The sequence below is a fragment of the Rhipicephalus sanguineus genome, chromosome 4 (assembly GCF_013339695.2).
Source record: "Rhipicephalus sanguineus isolate Rsan-2018 chromosome 4, BIME_Rsan_1.4, whole genome shotgun sequence".
Classification (NCBI taxonomy): Eukaryota; Metazoa; Arthropoda; class Arachnida; order Ixodida; family Ixodidae; genus Rhipicephalus; species Rhipicephalus sanguineus.
This window is the reverse complement of record NC_051179.1, coordinates 190,933,197-190,956,069: the sequence shown is the minus strand read 5'-3', so window position 1 is coordinate 190,956,069 and position 22,873 is coordinate 190,933,197. Positions and strand designations below refer to the sequence as shown.

Genomic DNA, 22,873 nt, shown 5'->3' with positions numbered 1-22,873 from the left:
CAAGCAGAGAAAAGGCTGCAACATCTTCGTCGTCCCCGCAATGGGCCAAGAACACTTGCGCTGCTTCGTTGTCGTCGCCACTGGCACATACACAGGGCATTATTCCCCTTTAAAAAACATCGCCCCTATGTTAAACGCTCAGAAAGCAAGGTAGAAAAAACTGCGCAATTAGTCACTGCAAGTATGGCTGCATCTAAAGCACGTGAACGATTTCTGGCAAATGTCTTCGGCGCATTGAACACTGAGAGCCGTCCGGAACAACCTCGTAGTTTACGTCCCTGATGCATCGCAGAATTGCGTAAGGTCAGAAGTATCTTCGCAACCGCTTTTAGGAGAGCCCACGCCGACGAGTAGGTATTGAGACCCACGCTGTCGCCCATGTATGTGACGGGTCTGTGTCGGAGTTGTAGTGTCTAGCGTCCTAGACTTGTTGTTCGGTGATTTGCAACCGGGTAAACTGTCTAGCTTCTGCTCACCGCGTGAACTCTTCAGCGTCCGCCTCATTGCCGTCTTTTTCGTGAGGGAGCATTGCGTCCAATGTTGTCGTAACCTCACGGCCGTAAAGGAGACTGAAGGGTGTCTTCCGAGTGGTCTCCTGACGAGCCGTGTTGAATGGAATGTGACGTAGGGTAGGATGTCGTCCCATTTCTTGCGCCCTACATTTACGTACACGCTTGTCATGTCATCCAGGGTCACACTGAGACGTTCAGTCATTCCGTAAGTCTGGGGATGATACGCGGTTGTCTTCTTGTGAGCGGTACCAGTTAGTCGAAAAACGTTGTCCAAAAGCTCGGCTATGAACGCAGCACCTCTGTCGGTGATAACTCCTTAGGGAGCACAGTGCCTTAAAACGATGGCTTCAATAAAAAATCACGCTGCTTCAGCTGCTGTTGCCCGTAGCAGAGCGCCTCTCTCGGCGTATCGGGTGAGGTAATCTGCGGCGACGATTATCCACCTATTTCCGGTAGCAGACGTTGGGAAGGGCCCCCGAAAATTTATGCCGATCTCTGCAAATGATATTGGCACTTGAACAGGCTGCAACAGACCGGCTGGCTTGATGGATGGCGGTTTGCGGCGCTCGCAATCGACATGTCTGCACGTAGGTTTTTACGACCACGGCAAGTCTCGGCCAGTAATAGTTCTGCCTAGTCCTCGCCAATGTCCGGGTGTAGCCCAAGTTACCAGCGGTTGGCTCATTGTGACAGCCGTGTAGGACCTCACGTCGAAGCGATGAGGGAACGAGGAGTAAGTAGCCGCTGCTGGAGGGTGAGAAGTTCTTCTTGTAGAGTGCCTCATTGCGAAATCAGTACGACGCCTGCCCCCTTGCGAATAATTTCGGCACACTATTCGTTCGTTCATCGAGGTAATGAATGAAAGGTAGCAGTTCAGCGTCGCCCCGCTGCTGTTGTGAAAAGGCGGCAGTCTCAACGACTCCCAAAAAGGCCGCGTCGTCGTCGTCTTGGGCTGCTGTCTCAACAGGAGACCGAGAAGAACAGTCGGCATCGGCGTGTGATTTTCCCGATTTGTAGGCAGCAGTGAAGTCGAACTCTTGCAGTCGAAGACTCCGCCATGCGAGACGGCCGGATGGATATTTCAAATATTTAACCAACACAGTGACTGCTGATTGCTCAGAACGGTGAACGAGGGACTGTACAAATACGGACGAAATTCAAGGACTGCCCATACCATGGTGAGGCATTCTTTCTCGGTCGTAGCGTAGTTGGCTTCTGATCGGAATAACGTCCTACTTGCACAAGCAATCACTTTTATCAAATGCGAATGCATTTCTTAGTCGCGCTATGTCAGGCGTCCGGCGTTGTCCGCGCGCCTCTCCGCTCTCACTCCCTCTCCAATAGCAACAGCTGCGGGCGCACGCGCTTATCCTCGCCCCTAGCAACCGGAGCAGGTGGTGCGGGCGGAGAGTGAGTGTAGAGGAGGAGCACGCTCCGGCGTGTGAGGGCGCTCGCATCGCGGGAGCTCGGCGGAGCTCCCGCGTGTGTGGAGAGAGTGTAGGAGAGGGTAAGTGCAGTGCAAGGAGGTTAAAAAATTTGCTGGAGTGGCGATTAATGCGCAATAGCGAAGCCGTGCCCACCAAAAGATGGCGCCTGCGCCCGCTATCTTACTAGGGGCACGATAAATCATCGGCGTTTGGCGAAGGAAAGCGAGCATTTTCCATGCACGCCAGTAAAGTTTAATATGGCAACTTTTACGGGTCAGATAGTGCTGCAAGTGTGTCTTTGTGTTACTAGTTTTCGTAAGTAAGCCTCAAAGTCATGGCAAATTTTATTGGACATCAATCGTCAATACTCCTCTCGATGGGTTACTTTTGTCAGCAACAACGATCTTTTATTTTGTAATTAACGTAGCATTTACACTAACAGCTCAAAGCCATTTGACCTCTATGTAGGCACGACCAAAAAAGAGCATGTTTCCGAGCTCTTTGGTGGGCAAAAGGTGGCTTCACTTTCGCTGGCAAGGTGTTTCGAGAGCTTCCACTCCAGGATTTTTAAAGACGATAGTTTTTCTTGGGGAACTTAAACGCAGGAATTTTGGGCTGTCTTTCTGTCTTATGTTTGTCGACACGTCACACGATTCAGCCACTCGGCCAAAGTTGAACCACTTGCCCAAGGGCCAGCCATCTTGAACGGCTGACTAGGTTCATACTTGTGGACATTGTCGATCAAAAAGCAAACATTACGCATATTTGAGGAGCAACATCACTACGTAAGTATTGGGTGGTGTATTCCTTTAATACAAAATGCATACATACTTAATTCTAAAGACCCTAGTTTTTTGAGCTGCGCTGAAAATGCGACTGCGCTGAAACTTGCCTTCCTCCGTGCCCTCTGCACGAGCTCATTGTTGTGTTTCGGTTTCGGTTCTGTATTGCACTGTACGAATGCCATGGGGCGCCGCTCTGGCATTCCTGTTTTACCCAGGCGTCGTGTAAATAAAAGAGTGTGTGGAGATTACTCGTTGAGTGCGGACGTATCTTCTGCTTCGGCCCTTCGCGCCAAACCGCGTGTTCGGTCTGGCTGGCGTCCCCGCCGGTCGCGTTGGTCACTGCCGGTCTTCGCCTGCTGCTGCGCCGGGACTACCAGCCCGCAACTTAGCACTCATGTTTCCCGACGTATTGCCAGATGGCGTCCATATCTCACGCAGCGCCTCTTCTATCGTCTTTAGACGACATTTGCAGCGAAGCACGCCGATACGCGGCCAATTCATTTTCGTTCGTGTCTGTGTTCACTAAGCGCACTTTTGAAGATGAATCAACAACTAGCCCACATTATAGCACTCCACGTTTTTTTAAACCGCCTTCGTGCAGTGCTTCGCCGCTCCTCTCGCCGTTCGCTCTCTCTCCTCCCTGCGCCACCGCGTCAATGCAGTGCGTTTGAAAGGCGTTTGTAGCGTTTGTGCTGCCTTGGCACAGCCTGAAAACAGCGCGTTCTAAACGCGTTTGTGCTGCATTGAAGGCGGTGGCAACATCCCTGAGGTGATTACGAACGCACGTAGGAAGCGTTCGTTGAAAGAGGCGCCCAAAAGGGGGACACTTGAGCGCGTGGATGTGTGCAGCTTTACGCCATTAAAATTACCACGCCGTGTACTCTCGACGCAAGAAATGCATTCGCATTTCCTCACGATTCCCTTCGGGGAGGTGGGGGCATTTTTTCGCTGTTGTCCTGCCACTGTACGAGCACTGCTCCAACACCCACATTACTAGCGTCTGTATGCAATATCGTCCGCGCGTCTTCATGTAAGTGGGCGAGCACGGGAGGCGTTTGCATACGTTGACGAAGCTCGTGAAATGAACGCTGCTGCTCTTCGCCCCATGCGAAGGAGACATCTTCCCGGGTGAGCTGAGTCGATGGCCATGAGATGCGCAAAAAAATCACAGCATATCCACGGAGTGAATGAGGATGAGTGGGCGAAGCTGCGGAGGTTCATCGGTAAACCGTGAATCGTGCGTGAATTCTGCCCAGTACATCACCGACGTGAGATCGGGCGCGTTTATACTAAAGGTTCGATGAGAGTTATGACGACTTGCAGCTCACTCTAATTTTACATGTACGCTGTGAATTTTCATTGTTTAGAAAACCATTGCTTTAGAAAACTTCTGGCGTCTTTCGTTAAGCAGCTGGCGTCTTTTCGTTTTGCTTTAGAAACATCTGGCGTTCTTGCGTTTTGCTTTTCGAAAACATCTGGCGTCTTTCGTTGGTTTATTTCATGAATCAACGGCGTTTTGAACAAACTTTTTATTGTTTAATCACGCACAGGAGAAATCTCACCAGGCACTACCTTGGAGGTAAACAATGGCTGCTAATGGGAATGAGAGACAGAAGAAGTCGGCTTTTAGCTAACACTTACACTTCTACTTCTACTAACGTTTCCTAGTGGAAGATGCCAATGGCTGCAAATGGGGAATGAGAGACAGAAGAATTCGGCTTTTAGTTAACGCGTACGCTGCGAATTTTTTATTGTTCAACAACGCACAGGAAAAATCTCCCACCGGCACCACCTTGGAGGTCAAGATCTGGTACTAGCGTTACGACTGGCTACGCACTACGACTACTACGACTACGAGGGACGAACGGGTGCCGCCGTAAGGAGCTTCGCCCGTAAAATTGCCAACAAAGCGCCAGTGGTAGGCACATAGTCCCAAAATAACGTCGCACTGATTTTTGGTCTGATGGGGTAGGGAAATTCGCCACGGTAGCAATTTTATCCGGATCGGTTCGGATGCCTTGGCTGTTGAAGACGTGACCGAGGAATTGAAGTTCGTGAAAGCCAAAGTGGCCCTTTTCAGGTTTCAAGGTAAGGCCGGCCACGCGTATTATTCAAAAAAAAAAATCACACCATATCCACGGAGTGAATGATGATGAGTGGGCGAAGCTGCGGAGATTCATCGGTAAACCGTGAATCTTCCGTGAATTCTGCCCAGTACATCATCACCGACGTGAGATCGGGCGCGTTTATACTAAAGGTTCGATGAGTTATGACGACTTGCAGCTCACTTTAATTTTACATGTACGCTTTGAATTTTCATTGTTTAGAAAACCATTGCTTTAGAAAAATCTGGCGTCTTTCGTTAAGCAGCTGGCGTCTTTTCGTTTTGCTTTAGAAACATCTGGCGTTCTTTCGTTCTGCTTTTACAAAACATCTGGCTTCTTTCGTTGGTTAATTCGTCAATCAACGGCGTTTTGAACAAAATTTTTATTGTTTAATCACGCACAGGAGAAATCTCACCAGGCACTACCTTGGAGGTAAACAATGGCTGCTAATGGGAATGAGAGACAGAAGAAGTCGGCTTTTAGCTAACACTTACACTTCTACTTCTACTAACGTTTCCTACTGGAACATGCCAATGGCTGCTAATGGGGAATGAGAGACAGAAGAGTTCGGCTTTTAGTTAACGCGCACGCTGCGAATTTTTTATTGTTCAACAACGCACAGGAAAAATCTCCCACCGGCACCACCTTGGAGGTCAAAGCGTAAGACTTGTTACGGACTACGACTATTACTACTACTACGACGACGACGACTACGAGGGACGAACGGGTGCCGCCTTAAGGAGCTTCGCCCCTAAAACTGCGGCCAGTCTTCTTAAGTGTTCCTCGAACGTAGCTGGAAAGGGAATCACGTCATCGAGGTACACCAGGCGGGTTTGCTATTTAAGTCCTGTTAGTACATTGTCCATTATACGCTGAAACGTAAGTGGCGCCGAACACAAACCAAAGGAAGCACCTGAAGGTCCTTCGGGCGTGAAAAAGGCGGTCTTCTCACGGTCTCTCTCATCCACTTCAATTTGGCAGTAGCCGCTTTTGAAGTCCATTGACGAAAATCAGCGTGTGCTTCGTAGTTTATCCAGGAAATCATCAATATACGGAAGCGGATAAACATCCTTCTTTGGTATCTGGTTGAGCTTACGGTTGTCGACGCAGAAACGCAAACTGCCATCCTCCTTTTTGGATGAGTGCTACAAGCGATGCCCAAGGGGTGTTAGATGGCCGAATAACACCACGTTCCTGAATCGGTTTCGCTTGTTTTTGAATTGGCTCACGCTCTTTTGGGCAAAACTATAAGGATTTTGCTTGATGGGCCTGGCGTCGGAATCTGTGATGACGTCGTGTTTTGTAAGCGGCGTTTGACCAACTCTCTCACTTGATGAGAGCAGCTGTGGAACTTATTGCGCTCGTTCTTGCGTTCTCGCACTCGCAAGAAGGCGGTCTCGCTCTACGGTCTATAACGTCAGACTAAGGTCAACTGGTGTCGGTGAAGAGATAGGAGACGTTGCCACCTCCTCCGCTGGGATGGTAATCTTCAATTTGCGTGAGTTCGTCGAAATAGGCAATGGCAGTGCTTCTTACCATGTGTCGGCTTTCCCTGCTGAAATTCGTCAAAAAAAGTTCAGCGCATCCATCGATGACATTGATGACAGCCCTGGCAATAGAAATGCCGCAAGCGAGTGCTAGCTTACTGATATTCAGCGATGCCAATCCCGCTCTGCAAGTTGTAGGAGTGCACGGATGCGAGAGAGCAACTGCGTGGCGGCCTTATGACGTCGTCGCCGGGAATACGTAATCGAAATCGTTGGTTTTCCTCATCATTAGCAGTGCGCGAGTTTCATAGGCGTGCGCACAAGGAGGGCAGGGGGGCGGCCACCGCCCTATTCACCTAAGAGGGGGGGGGGCGCAAATAATAATAATAATAATAATAATAATAATAACAATAATAATAATAATATTAATAATAATAATAACAATAATATCTGTGGTTTAACGTCCCAAAACCACGATATGATTATGAGAGACGCCGTAGTAGAGGGCTCCGGAAATTTCGACCACCTGGGGTTCCTTAACGTGCACCTAAATCTAAGTACACGGGCCTCAACCATTTTTGCCTCCAGCGAAAATGCAGCCGCCAATGCCGGGATGCGATCCCGCGACCTTCGGGTCAGCAGTCAAGCGCCATAACGACTAGACCACCGTGGCGGGGGGGGGGGGGGGGGGCGTAATGTCAGCGCCATACATTGACATAATCGGCAGGGGGGTGCTTCGACGAACTCCCCCCCCCCTGACGGAGAACCCTGCGCACGCCTATGCCGAGTTTGTAGCAAACATTGCACTCCTGTCGCGGAAGTTAATCACAGCCCTGTACTCGTGCAAGAAGTTCATTCCCAAAACTCACACCATCTCCCGCTTAAGGGGACCATGAGGCGATGCGAAGCAGCGTTTCGGCATGCCGAGCCCGCGTTTCAGAGGGGGGGAGAGGGGGAGTGGAGATGTAAAGTGAAGAGAGGGGGAGGAGAGAGTGAAAGGGGAAATGGGAGGGGGAAGGGAAGGGGTAGAGAGGAGGAAAGGGGGAGATGAGGTGTGGGGAGAGGGTATGTGCATGCGCAGTAAGGGTGGTCACGCCGCATACCACCATCACCGGATTGAACTCCGCTATAAGATGCTTCACATCTAATATCGCCTGTTTACAGCACTCATGAAGAATGACAAGGGTGGCGACGAATGCTGTACCCGTGATTGTGAGTGGGGCCGTGCACGTTCCAACAGGTGTCATCAACTGACCTCCGGCAGTTCTTATATTGGGTCTGTACCATGGCATCTTTACCTTCCTTAGTCTGTCGGCTAGCTGTATGCTTATTATGGAAAAGTGGGAGCCAGTGTCAACAGAGCCGTCACTTGATGACTGTCAAGGTGAACGACGAAGTCAGCGCTGATCACGCCATTTACATCGGCAGTTGCATTCGTCGTATTCGTCGCCGTGCTTGTCATTTCCGGCTCCGGTGACTTCTAGTTGTTCTTGTGTAATGGGGGCTGTTCGGAATTTTGACGATTGCAGCCCCATCCACGGAGGTCGCTACGCTGTTTCGCCGTCGCGGGCTAGGGGGCCTGCCCTTAGTGACGTCGGCAAAACTGCGAATATTCGGTGAACTGTACCGCGCAGGAGATGGAGAGCGTGAACGGGGCGTCGTTGTACTTTGTGGCGGTATGTTCAGAGGAGCTTCGTTGTACGTGCGCCGACAGTCATACATAGCGTAATCAGGGTGGGGAGGAAATCTCGAGTATTGAGCGTCGCGATAACGGCAAATTCGATAGACGTGCCCTGCTTCGCCGCAACGAAAGCACGGCACTCGACGGTCAGCGGTACACCACAAATCGGTTTCCCGACGCTTGTAGTTAAGCAAGGACTCTCCATTGAACCACGTTGCGTTGTTCGGATGTCGACCATACGGCATTCCTCGTGTAGGCAAGATCGGAGAGGTTGGGAATGTCGCCGGCCATGGCAGCTGTTTGACATTTTGACCGCACAAAAAAGACGAGGACAGAGGAAGGTACGACGACACGGGCGGTAAACTTTCAACCCTTTTTTTTCAGTGAAAGACGTAGCAATATATAGCGAGTTTTGACATGTGCAGACACAGTTACGTCCGCTCATCAGTCTAATGGGGCAGCCACCTGTCCAAGAAAGACATTTCCGATTGAAATAATCTGATAGAGGTGTCACTGACACAGCCATCATTTTTCTTTCTAATAAAGTAAGCTTCTAATATCTCTCGAGCTGTATGATCTTGGCTTCTGCCCAGAATCTTTATCCCTTTAAACCGTGGTTCACACGTGCAGTCTTTACAGTGCGCAGGCAGGTGCGCCGAAACGTCTCCTTTCTTTAACTTTTGCTCGTGTTCCCTGGCTCGATCATTTAGGCACCGCCCCGTCTGCCCTATGTAGGACTTGCCGCACGTCAGGGGGGATTTCGTACACTACTCCTGTAGAGCACTTCGCGTGCGGCTTTGCATGGTTTTTACCACAGCCAAGACTTCTTTTAGGTTCTCTGGAGGTACGGGGGCAGAGCCGCGCCAGCTTGAATGGCGCCGAAAAAACAAGGGGGACAGCATACCTGCCTGCTACCTTCCTTAGGTTGTGGCTGACCTTGTGTATATAAGGCACCACTTCAGGTTTTACGGTAAGAGGGGTCGTCCTCGTCCTTGCCTCCCTCCTCGAACCTTTCACCTTCTGCAGAAGTGTTTCCACCACTGGCGTCACCATCGAGTCAGAGAACCCAGCCGTCTTGAGACGGGAAATCTGATTGTCAAATGCATCCTGCATTTTGTGAAAGCACGACTTCCTGAGAGCCGACTCTAAACAGAGCATAGCAACTCCCCTTTTCACAATCTTTGACTGGGAAGAATCATATGGCACCAAACCCTTCTGTGCCCGAGGAAAACACTGCCAGCAGGCATGACCATGGCCAAAAGAAATGCTTAGGTCCAAAAAACGCAGGCTATTCTCAAGTGGAAGCTCATGAGTAAAGGAAAGACCTTTGCCAAGACGTTTAAACATATCCAGAATGGCATCACAGGTGGTTAAAGCTCCTTGCTCGTTAAAAACAATTAAAAAATCGTCCATATATCTAAAAACGGTTAAAATATTTAAAAACGCATTGCCTTTAAAAGCTTCCTCGAGCGCCTTGTCAATGTAACCTAGAAATATATTACACAGTAGCGGCGCAATACACGACCAGATGCAGATGCCACGCTTCTGTAAAAAAAGCTGTTCGTCAAACCTGGTAAAAGTGCTATTAAGAAAAATCTCTAAAAGCGTTAAAAAATGTTCCACCGAGATACCAACTGCGTTCTGGAAAGGAATCGAGCCATTTTCGTCAACGCACATCCTAACCGCCCTAAACAGGTCGCTATGTGGGATGGAGTAAAAAGATCCTCCACATCTACAGAAAAAGCTGGGCCTATGACCTGGTTGTTCCTAAAAAATGCAACAACATCATCCGAACTTTTAGTCAAAAAGGGATCGGTAATAACAAGAGTCTTCAAACTCTTAAGAATGAAGCGACTAACATGTAGCTGCCAGGTTCCGCGCTCGCTAACAATTGTTCTGAACGGAATACTGGGCTTATGTGTCTTCGCCGTGAAGAAAACACTTAAGGCCTTACACGTAGTGCTACTGATGTCTCTCGCTAGTCTATCTAGGTTAAAAGACTTGCACATATTTATAACCTTGCTCTTTACCCTAGCTTCAGAGCTTTTTATAGGTTTAAAATTCTTCCTCAAGGCCTCAGAGGCCTTTGTGCCAAAGAACCCCCTCGGAAGGACTACAAACCCTCCTTCCTATCTGCTTCCAAAATAACAAGGTCATTATCCTTACAAAAGTTCAAAGTCCTATGTATAACGGATACAGTACGATTAGAAGACGGGCAGGAAACACTCTTGGTAAGACAGTCAACACCTTCTAGCAGGCACCTGTCATGGTCTTCCTGCGGGGCCTTCTTCGCCACACGTCTATTTAAAGCAGCCAGTTCATGGGCAGGAACCAGCGCCTCGACGCTGAACTTCGGACCTTTCCCAAGCAAGGTGGACATGTCTTCTGGGATGTCTACGCTGCCCAACACGAGAGGCTTCCTTGCTTGCTCCTGTCCGGCCCTCGAACCTTTCGACGCTCTCAGAAAATGACCAACCAAGTTATTCCAGTAGTACTCAGTCAACTGATGTGCGACACGTCTAGCAGACATTAGGTTCTTTTCCGCGGACCACTCCCTGTCTCTTGCGAAGCATAAGATGCGAAGCCAATCATTGAATAGTCTAACTTGCCGCCACAACTCAGCGCGTAGAATTTTGCACATGCGCTTTATGTGCCCCCAGGACGGAACAACACATCCGAACAGTGCACTCACTTCAAGAGGGATCAGGCCTCGCTTAATGCAGAAGCCGATGAATCTTGCCCGGCAGGTAGTTGCCACGATGTAACTGATGAGCGAATCTTCATTGCAGGACACGGAATGCGGAGGAACACAGAAAGAAGGGCCTGTACGGGATATATGCTTTAGGAGAACTTGCGTTTGGCCTAGTTGGTGCTTACTGTTTCACATTTTGACCGCACAAAAAAGACGAGGATAGAGGGAGGTACGACGACACGGGAGGTAAACTTTCAACTCATTTTATTCAGTGAAAGACGTAGCAATATATAGCGAGTTTTGACATGCGCAGACACAGTTACGTCCGCTCATCAGTCTAGTGGGACAGCCACCTGTCCAAGAAAGACATTTCCCGATTGAAATAATCTGATAGAGGTGTCACTGACAGAGTCATCATTTTTCTTTCGAATAAAGTATGCTTCTAATAGCTCTCGAGCTGTTTGATCTTGGCTTCTGCCCAGAATCTTTTTCCCTTGAAACCGTGGTTGACACATGCAGTCTTTACAGTGCGCAGGCAGGTGCGCCAAAACGTCTCCTTTCTTTAACTTTTGCTCGTGTTCCCTGGCTCGATCATTTAGGCACCGCCCTTTTAAAGGCAATGCGTTTTTAAATGTTTTAACCGTTTTTAGATATATGGACGATTTTTTAATTGTTTTTAACGAGCAAGGAAATTGAACCACCTGTGATGCCATTCTGGATATGTTTAAACGTCTTGGCAAAGGTCTTTCCTTCACTCATGAGCTTCCACTTGAGAATACCCTGCGTTTTTTGGACCTAAGCATTTCTTTTGGCCATGGTCATGCCTGCTGGCAGTATTTTCCTCGGGCACAGAAGGGTTTGGTGCCATATGATTCTTCCCCAGTCAAAGATTGTGAATAGGGGAGTTGCTATGCTCTGTTTAGAGTCGGCTCTCAGGAAGTCGTGCGTTCACAAAATGCAGGATGCATTTGACAATCAGATTTCCCGTCTCAAGACGGCTGGGTTCCCTGACTCGATGGTGATGCCAGTGGTGGAAACACTTCTTCAGAAAGTGAAAGGTTCGAGGAGGGAGGCAAGGACGAGGACGACCCCTCTTACCGTAAGACCTGAAGTGGTGCCTTATATACACAAGGTCAGCCACAACCTAAGGAAGGTAGCAGGCAGGTATGGTGTCCCCCTTGTTTTATCGGCGCCATTCAAGCTGGCGCGGCTCTGCCCCCGTACCTCCAGAGAACCTAAAAGAAGTCTTGGCTGTGGCAAAAACCATGCAAAGCCGTACGCGAAGTGCTCTACAGGAGTCGTGTACGAAATCCCCCTGACGTGCGGCAAGTCCTACATAGGGCACACGGGGCGGTGCCTAAATGATCGAGCCAGGGAACACGAGCAAAAATTAAAGAAAGGAGACGATTTGGCGCACCTGCCTGCGCACTGTAAAGACTGCACGTGTGAACCACGGTTTAAAGGGATAAAGGTTCTGGGCAGAAGCCAAGATCAAACAGCTCGAGAGCTATTAGAAGCTTACTTTATTAGAAAGAAAAATGATGACTGTGTCAGTGACACCTCTATCAGATTATTTCAATCGGAAATGTCTTCTTGGACAGGTGGCTGCCCCACTAGACTGATGAGCGGACGTAACTGTGTCTGCGCATGTCAAAACTCGCTTTATATATTGCTACGTCTTTCACTGAATAAAATGAGTTGAAAATTTAGCGCCCGTGTCGTCGTACCTCCCTCTGTCCTCGTCTTTTTTGTGCGGTCAAAATGTCAAACAGTAAGCACCAACTATGGCAAACGCAAGTTCTCCTAAACCATGACAGCTGTGACAGGTTAGGTCGTGGTCTATCGTTGGAGCCGGCGGCGTCGAAGGTGCGATGACTGGGCGTCGGACAGCATCAGCGTAAAGTAAGATGCCGTGGAATATCACCATAGCCGGGCGAAGAAAGAGCCTGACGGACCTCATCCCGGACATGAGCTACAAAAGACAATGCCGGCATCGGTTCTGTTAGTGGATCTACACTGAGGTGCCAAAGCTCCTCTCAAAGGATCTCCCGGATGACTTCACGCTGCGGCTTCTGGTTGCTTGCGGTCATAACACAAGTACTCGTTGCAGAGTTGATCATGTCGTCTTGCTGGCGGTACCACTGCTCTAGGGTCAGTTTGATCGCTGCGGCTTCCTTAGTGAGTTCACCTACTGCAGTCGGTGGATTTATCACAAGCACCGCAAACAGTTGCTGTTTCAATCCTCGCATGAGATACCGTAACTTCCTCTCTTCCGGCACCTCGAGGTCTGCCCTACGGAAAATATGGGCCATATCTTCAGCGTACATAGCAACGCTCTCGTTTCGCTTTTGGATGCGGGATTCCAGGAGATGTTGTGCATTCTCTCTTCTGTCGACACTGGTAAAAGTGTCAAGCAGCTGGGTGCAGAAGTCGTCCCAAGTGGCCAAGCTTCTTTCCCGTTTGGTGTACCACGTCTGGGCGTTGTCCTTCATGTAGAAGTAGACATTCCAAACTATGGCTTCTGAGGCGGCCCTCAGAATTGGTTGCATTTCGCACAGCGTTCGAACTGATCCTGCCAATCTTGGGTGTCTTCATAGGCTTCCCCATGAAAGCACACTGGAATCATAGGATTCTGCAGTGTCACGTGCGATGAAGCGGCAGTGGTCATGGTGGCTGAAGGAGGCAAGCGATTGCTGGATATTTCTGGCAGGAGGTTGAGCTCGGGCGCCAGGCCTAGTAGACGGCGACAGAAGAGTTGAGATCTGGGCCAGTTGGTTCATGATACTTGACGAAAGCCAGCAAAAGAACGGGACACGAGAAAAGGCAGACACACACCGCTGGATGTGTGTGTCCAGCGGTGTGCGTGTCTGCCTTTTCTCGTGTCCCGTTCTTTTGCTGGCTTTCGTCAAGTATCACGGCGACAGAATTGGTGAACCGGTGTTTCGAGCCGTGGTGGCTATTCCGGGCAGAATTGTCGGCTCCACGAAGGAGTGCCAAGCATGAACCTTACCCCGGAACTCCATCAATGTGACGTGGGATCGACGAGTACACGGAGAACGACAAACAAACGCGCTTTATCAATCAGTGAAAAGAATGCAACGTCTTCTTGGATCCCGCGTTTGGCCAAGAACACTCGCGCTGCTTCGTTGTCATCGTCACTCGCACATGCGCGTGGAAATATGTAGCAGAAGTGGCTTAAGTGTCACTTCACTCCTCTACCTGTGCTTTGCAGCGTTCCTGATGATGCAGACGCACTTTTTACGCCATCAGCTTCCCTCATTCGTCAAACGTGTTCGTCGCTGCCTTTCTCCGTTTAGACATGCCCTGACGGTTACCGCAAGGTCCTCCCCTTGCTTTGCGGACAGTGCATTGGGCACATGCGGCGCCTTGGCCCCTCTTCCATTACTAGCAGCATCCCAACTACTTCCATAGCCAGCCATTAGTCAGCGGAGTGACCTGGAACCGCATGGAATAACCCATTTCTTTCCGGGTACTAGATAACCCCATCGCGGAAGCATGCATTCTTTCCAAAAGCACCCCTCTTCTGTACCTCATCAAGAAAGTTCACTGTTCACGCGATTGCGAGCATGCTTCTTTAAGCCATACCTCAGCGATTTGTCACGAGACCTACGCGAGCACTAGTGCGCCATTGCGACAAGGGCCATATCCTACGCCCATGAGGGAACGCGTCGGCGACTAGGTGGCTCATAAGCGAAAGAACGGCGTCATCTGGCGTTCGAATAGCCCCTGAGATACTCCAGTTCTTGCCAATAAGAAATATGGATCGAACCACTGTTCTGTAGATTGCCATCGTCTTCACAGAAAAGCTCGCTAAGATGTTTAGCCCTTTATGAGAATCCAGGATGCCCTTGAACACCTACAAGAAGCACAGTTCTACAAGCAAGTGAAAAGCAAGTTTTCAATATGAACCAACACGAACTCGCCCAACTTTTTATTATACTGAAAACGCATGTCTCACCTGATCAGAGTGGGAACACATGCCACGCTGGGTATTCTCGAGGTGAAAGGAGCGGCGATGGAGGCCTCGGCTTCTGACAAGGAGATGCCCACATCTGCCGCCTTCAGAGCCTGGCAGGTCGCGAGGTTCACGTGTATTACATTTGATGAAAGTTGAAAAGGAGTTGTCAAGGAACCAGTAAGCCTCTATACTGCTGGATTTAGCAGCGGCCCTTGGATGAAAAACGTTCTCGACGAATAATGGCTTCTCTAAGTGTTTTTAGCACCGATAACCTGCTTATCAAAATATTCCACTTAAAGAGAGACGGCCGAATTCTTTTTAGGCATCCAGGTTAGAAATGTTCGCATCCAAGGTTGCGGTCCAAATTTTAAGTTCAAGTTGCTGCTTAGACCATGACGTACATGCTAATGTCATAAGGAATTTTGGCGCTGCAGAATCGCGTGGAATACAATATTTATGAAAGCATAAAATTGTATCAGAAGTGATTTTACGAGTTCCACTTCATCAGCATTGCCGCAAGGACAAAACAAGGATGTAATTGACGCAAGCTTGCTTTTCTTGACGTTTAATTAACAATGACAATCTTAATGGAGCCTTTCAGAATCCACGTGCTATCATCTTGCCCTCTCGCCCCACAATGTAGTCAAATAAAGGAACTGTGGTTTCTACTTTGAACGCACAGAATAATTTATTTTGCTTAAACGGGTGTTTGGATGCCACTATTGTACTCGACGTATCGCACCTCGTATTTTTTTAGTGTTCATTTACTACCGTTCATATGAAGAAACAAATTATGGTAGCATCGCACTAGTGGCGCTTGGCCTGAAGGAATGCCGAGCTGGGAGGCCTTCCTTGTACTTTTTATTATTGCGATAGTAATTATATGGACAGCCTGGGCTGCTTTTTTGCCATCCCCGTCGCCACCGTCATGCACCGTATACGTATATATATATATATATATATATATATATATAGATATATAATATATATTATATATATATAATATTATATACAGATCAGAAGGTTGCGTTTTCGAATCACGTCCGCTGGTCACCAATTGTAGCGAGAGAGAGACGTGAAGGCGGCCGACGAGGCCGTTGCCGTTCTCGCTACTTTATTAGAAGGCCCTAGTACAAGCAGCAGCGGCAGCGGCTGCCGGCGTCCAGCCTCAGGAGCGTGAGCTCGTTCTACTCTGCTCGCGCCTCGAGCGCTAGGATGAGCTGCGCGGAGACGTGGCGCGGTGGTTGGAAAATGACGGATGATTATGAATTGCGATGATGATGACGCTACATATGTATATATATCTAATTACTATTATATATATATATATATATATATATATATATATATATATATATATATATATATATATATAATAAAGACACATAAAAATAATTCAGAAAAACATTCCGTCTCGCGGAATCCAACAGGCGACCTCTCGCTTCGCAGCTCGCGGCGTTAGACGGTTTGGCCACGAACAGTGCTGCCTTCCAGCCTGCTAACGGCAAGCTATTGATATTGAAAAACCAAAAAGACGCGTACCATCAAGGAAAAAAGTAAGGACAGGACAGAAAGGGCGTCCTTACTTTTTTCCTTGATGGTACGCGTCTTTTTGGTTTTTCAGTAAGCATGTGCCAACTAGCCCAACAAAAAGTTCTATTAAGCTATTGATATACGCCATTTACTTCAGCATGCTTTCTTAGTCACCACATAGATGGCGCGATGTGCGCGCATGGCGCGCTTTAAAGATCGTCGCCCCGCTCCTGTGAACACCGTTGCCCTTCGCCGTATAGGGCGTGGTCGCCTTCGTGCGCTTCTCTCGAGGAAAGAAGGGGCGGCCGGTGGGGTGGCGCGGGGGGTACGAAGGTCACTTCGCTCGATGTAGCGGCCGCGTTTGCGAAAGGAGCGCATTGCGAAAGGAACAGAAATAAGTAACAACTGTGACAATTAGTTCGCGCTCGTCCTCTGTGTACCTGTTCGTTCGTTTCGTCCGTCCTGTTTTATGTTTGAGCAGTGTGCTTCAAGTGTCGAGCTTTGACGCATTAGTTCGCGCTCGTCCTATGTGCGTTCTTTTCGTGCGTCATTTGGGCTCGAGCTACGCGCTGGCAATTTTGAGCTGCTTTGCGTTCTTCGCGCTACATTGCAATTTATTGCTATCGCATTCATTGCTTGGCCGTTGCGGCGAAACTGACTTTTTTCCCCTCGTTTCCCCTCTTTCTTTAGCATTCGCTCTTTTTCTTGTATCTCTTCGCTTGCTTTCTCTTTCTGTCTGGCTCTCTGTTTTTCCTATACCTTTTTCGTCTTTGTTACTCTCTATGTCTTTCTGCGTCTTTATATCTTTTTATGTCTTTATTCCCTTTATTTCCCTCTATTTCGCTTTCCCTTTCTATCTATCGCTTTCCTTCCCTCTCACTTTTTTTCTCTTTCTCTATTCCTTTCTCTCTCTCTAGTTTCTCTTTCTATCTCCTTCTTTTTTCTCTCTCTCTCTTTCATCTGTTTCACGTGCTCCACTTCGCCGAGCAGAGTTTTCATTTAAAGCTCGCGCCTGCTGTTCTCGGCAGTGAGGCTTGCCCACTTCCTGTGGCGCATACCCACCTGTGGAGTTTGCACGACGGACCACGTTACCGATAGCTTGAATAGCTTCGCTGTTAAAACACGGATGCCTTTCCCATATCGGGGAAATGGGGGCAAGCGAAGCTTGGAGTGGGCGGGCCTTAGCTGCTGCAGGTTCTTCTTTCTTTGTTTCTTTCTTTCTTTCTTTAAATATTTGTGTTTATTTATTTATTTATTTATTTCTCACTGCGCAATACTCCTTCCTAACGTAAGCGTTCCATTTTATTACAGGTAGCGGCCGTACCCGCAAAGCTGTTTCCGGGCTGAATCGGCATGCTGTTTTTCATGTTCTGTCCAACGCTTGTGATCCACTAGAACAGCCAAACGAAACGACCATCAACCGATCATGCAAACGAGGGGTTAGGAATTCAATTTTCTAGAAGTTCGGAACTTTCCTGAAATGTGACTTTCGTGATATCGATCTTAAGCGATGTCAAGCAAATCACTTTTATTCCGCCAACACAAAATATTTCAATGAAACGCCCATGGCAAGTGTACTGCTTCCCAATTGCTTTTTTTCACCGTCGTAGAACGCCTTAGAACGCCTTCGTGTGCTTAAGTTCAGATCAAAATGGGCAAGCATGGGCGCATGGCCAAGTGATCAAGGCAATCGCTATGGGACAGTGGAGACCCGGGTTCAAACACCAGAGCCAGACAGCTAATTTTGTTTAAGTTATTTCTTCGGTGCGCGCCAGCTGTGCGTCAGGAGGGTTTTTTGGAACAACACCATCACCAATTTCGCAGGTCAGTCTATACAATGTTCGCTTGCATATCTCCAACTCCCTCGAGTTCTGATATAGTAAAGAGAGGCTGAGTGAGTCGGTGTTACGCATGGAAGAAACGTGGACGCCAGTTCAGTATGAAGAAACTGGTCAGACACACCCACCTAAATTGTTAATGAGGCGACAGTGCACAGCAGAACTTTAGCGAACAAAAATTTACGCAGAATTTTAGCGTAAACTGCAGATTGAAAATACGAAAAGTCTTAGTTTATCAAGTCAGATAAGGAACGCATGATTAAGCGAAAACGGAGCATCCATAATTATTCTATCAGTCTGGGAAAAAAGGAATATGGCGAGGCACTATTAAATGAAGAGACCTGCACTGAAGTTCTGAGGACCTAGCACTCTTCCAAGCGGTTTGTAGCGTCTCCATAGGCCTCCTGCCGAAGGCTCCAGAGCAGGACCTACGCTGCTACTCTGCTACCTAAAGGTAGCATGTACAGCAACTCTAGCCATGTCCGTGTGCCTCGATACGTGCGCCCCTCTTAAAGTGCTGTCACTCTTTCAAGAGGGCGATGCATGGAAGAAAAAAGAGAGAAGCGAGCATTGGGCAATGCTGAATGAAGCCCACTGTACCGGCCCAACACGTGATCAAGACGTCAGAGCACGCGGTAGGTTTTAGTACTCTCGGTTAAGTTCTGTCTTTGAACCACCTCCGTGAGCCGGCCGAACTACTGCGCCGAGTGATCGCGCTTCGATTAAAAACTACCGGGCACCATACACCAAACTCTCGGCAAATCTCGTTTATTGAGTCATCTCGCCGCAAAAGCAGTGTCGACACAACACGTGTTGGGCCGACGCTGCTGGCTTCAAAACGGGTGGGCTTGCCAAGGCTGGCTGCGTGACGTAATGCTCCCCACTTTCTTTTTTCTTCCTCCATAGGGTGACGCCGCCGCGCCGCCATTTTCTTGGCCAGTGTCCTGCGCTCCTCAACGGAACCGTCGCAGATCGGTGAGACGGGGTGAGCACAAAAAAGCATGGCTGATCCCTCTGTCATAGGAATCGGTATAACACGAAAGTGAAACGTGTCTTCACAGACGTAGTTGAGCGTATGTTGTGCATTCTTTCGCCCCAAGGGCGAAGGAGTGAATGCTACAGCAACAAAGCGTATTTTCACGCGAAGAACGGCAAACAGCTCGAAACTTGCAATGCGCTGCTCAAGCAGAAAGGACGCACGGAACGAACGTACACAGTATGAGAGCGAACTGTCACATTTGTAACTTATTTCTGCATGAGCACCGCGCTCCTTTCGGAAAAGCGGCCGCCTGGAGTGAGCCAAGTGACCTTCGTGCGCTCAACGCAAGACGTACAAACCACTGCGATCACGAGATAAGCGCACGCACGAGCGACCACGCCCTGTAGAGGCGGGCGTTGGCGCAACGGCGGCGACCTTTAAAGCGCGCTCTTCGAGCCCTTCGCGCCATATCGCTAGTGATAACGAAAACCACTGTAACACCGGTCTCTGAGTACCGCCGCCGGCAAATGGTGTATATAAATAGCTCGCCGTTAGCACTGCGAAGAGCATGCCGTCCGTGGCCGAATCGTCTCGCGCTGCGGAGCGAGGGGTCGTAGGTTCGATTCCTGGTGACGGAACTATTTCTTTTAGTTTTTTATTTGCCCACTGTTAGTCTTTATATTTGACAACGTCATATCCGTCACGGAAATACGTTAGTGGAGCCGTGGTGGACCCCGGCATAAAACACTTTCGTGTTAATATGGCAGCCGCGCCGTAGTCGACGCCGCATATATCCTCACCTTAAAGCTTAGACAGCGCGCATCAAGGCACCCTAGCCTTTGCGTTCGCCCCTGCTGCGCTAAGCAAAGTAGAGGCGAGCGTATTTCCGACTTACGTGCAGCGTTTGCCTGGTGAAGGACGATACGCCGGGCAAGAAAATTTGTGTCATAGGATCTGCGCGGTAAGGAATGAAACGCCGCACATAAAATCTCGTCCTAGCTCTGAAAGTGAAGTGCTGCAACATTTTGGGACCTGGAGTAAATGAGGATCACAGGAAACAGTTTGGATGCCACAGGAGATAAAATCTCCGAGAAATTTGAGGAAAATATAGTGCAACAGAACGGTCGATATCAAGTCAGCTTGCCATGGAAACAGAGCGTCAATTTGCAAAGCAAGAAGGAAAATGCGATGAAAAGACTACAGCAACTGACTAAAAGGCTGCAGAAAAATGAAGACGTGCTGCGTCGCTACGACAAAGCTATAACAAAGTATATGAAATTGTGAGTCGCAGAAGAGGTTCAAGAGTCATCAGAACCGGAAATTGCACTTTTTTATTACAGGCCACATCATGCGGTCATTCGAGAGGACCGAGCCACGACAAAGGTTCGAGTAATGCTTGACCAGTGGCGTACCAACTCGTTCGCGAGTGGGGGGACTGGCGTCGCTCACTCCGTCCGCCGTATGTTTATATATATATATATATGTGTATGTGTGTGTGTGTGTGTGTGTGTGTGTGTGTGTGTGTGTGTGTGTGTGTGTGTGTGTGTGTAAACAAAGGGAAACAAAGGGTTTCTAGGTCCGGTGAAATATTCACAGGAACAGCAAACAGACGCGCGTGCGAAGCAATTTTTTATTTACGTTTCGCTCGGGGTCCGAGCTTCAGCAGAATGCCTCTGATGAAGCTCGGACCCCGAGCGAAACGTAAATAAAAAATTGCTTCGCACGCGCGTCTGTTTGCTGTTTCTGTATATATATATTTGACTTGAGGTGATTTTTTATATTCATAGAGCTGATCAGATGACTGGGTTTTCAAAACGGTTCGTTTGAAATCAAGGAAGTATCTACACAAACAGATTGTGCAGGCTGGGCCGCCCTATACCGCGATAACACAGCAGCGTTTAATCGCATTTTGGAAATATTACCTTGAACTTTAAAAAGTACATCCAAATTTAACCTGATCATCTGAGCATTGCATCAGCGAACTTCCCAGTCTTAGTTTGGCGTTGTAGATACGATGCGTATGAAGGATCTGCTAGGATTCTAGTACCTTAAATTCTCACCCATTCAACAAAACATGCGGCTGACAAAGCAAGGTACTTCGTAGAAGTCTTCAGGATAAGCCGAATGCCAGTTTCTTTACCGTTAGAGCCCTCTAATATAAAGTATTTCTTAAGAAGAAGACCAAGTTCAGTCGAATAATAATTAAGGAAACTACGTTGAGCTGGTTGTGTGTAGTGATAACATAAATTACTGCGAATTTTCCTAGAAAAAATGTGCCATTATAACGCTAAACTACCCCGCATTGTTTCCTTCCGTATAGGTCGTTAGCTGCTATTGATTGGTCGAAATTTTCTGTGGTCATGCTCACAGCACCTGCTTGTAAAACGACGCAGCAAGTGATGCCTATGTGAATAACCGCGTAATTACAACTTGCGCATGACTGCCTAAAAATAATTATAATGAACTATTTTCAATACGGCGTATTGTTTATCATTGGTTCTTCGCTATTCGTCAAAAATATTCAATTTGCCATAAAATCGCCTCCTTGTTACGCGACGTCACAAGTCTGCGAAAACTCGCCGCGTTAAAATGAAGTATGCACAATAAGCTGCACATTACTGTGCTGAACAATAACTTTTTTTCAGAATAGCCCGACAGTGTCTCTTTCTGAACGTAATTTATGAATTTTGCCCGCCAATCACATTAGCAGCGGCTGCTTACAGCAGCGGGCGAGATGGATTCATATGTGTAAATGTGTATAATAGATACTTCAGTTGTAGTATAACGATGTTGAGCCGTTTTTGTGCGTGTACAAATCTCTGTGAACTCATCGTTGCTGACAGAGAGGTAGAGAGAGAAATAAACATTATTAGGAACAGACACAATCCTTTTGCAGGTGGGCAGCCTTCTTAGTCCAGAAAACCGTGGACGCTGATCATCTCCCTGGTGAGGTAGATCAAGTAACGGGGCAAACTTGAAAGCTGGGCTTCTCAATGTGTTCGAGTCCACTGCCTTATTACAAGCCGCCGCGATCGCTGCAGGCTATCAAATGATAAGCAAAGTGAAGCAGGCTAATTGGAGACTTAAGTGGGAATCTATTTTAGCTGTCCTGTCTAGGCACAACTCAAATACTGGACACTTCTGCACACTCATCAACTCACAGCAGCTTGGACATTGAGCAGTGGCGATGCTATTCATTTTGAAAGAAAGAAACTGAATTTCCTGAAAAAGGAGGGCGTTTGATCGGGCTATAAAACGTTTACTGGTACCCGCCAATATTTGCGTCTCCGATTACGTAAATTTCAGGCCAGGCGGAACAAAATAAGATCATGGCAGATTGCTGTAATGTTATAGAGCCCCTTCTGAGCGATAGCCTCCTATGCAATGCTCGAGCGCAAGGTGCGCAAGCGTAGAATAGGCAGCCCGCACCGCAGGTAGCCTACAGTGCGTGGTCATGGCACACGGAGGACAGTCGTCACAGCAGAATCGTAGGGCATATTTTATTACATAATTAAGTTATTGCTGCGATCAAGTAAAACGTTGCCTGACTAGTTAGTTTCCCAGTCTGCAGCGGACAATAACGACTACCGAAAGTGAGGGGGAGGGGGCTCCGGCCCCTAACATTTCTCAGTGAGGGGGGGGGGGGCTCGCGCTCCCCTTGCGCCCCCCCGTGGATACGCCTACGTGTTTGACGCCTCGTCACACTCTCAAAAAGGCATGCCCATGCGCCCCCCCGTGGATACGCCTACGTGTTTGACGCCTCGTCACACTCTCAAAAAGGCATGCCCTTAAACGACAATCTGGCGGCAGGACCAAATTTGAATGAGGACATGATGTCGCTGTTGACAAACTTTC

At 48.4% G+C, this 22,873-nt stretch overlaps 1 protein-coding gene across 1 annotated transcript in view; it reads right to left on the bottom strand.

Annotated features, from left to right (window-relative positions):
• LOC119390976 (polyamine-transporting ATPase 13A3-like) overlaps positions 1 to 22,873 on the bottom strand; it is a 585,099-nt gene that overhangs the window by 329,126 nt on the left and 233,100 nt on the right. The window contains exon 15 of the mRNA XM_037658686.2: positions 14,669 to 14,778. Coding sequence (XP_037514614.2) covers positions 14,669 to 14,778 — 110 coding nt within the window. The remainder of the gene's footprint in view (positions 1 to 14,668; positions 14,779 to 22,873) is intronic.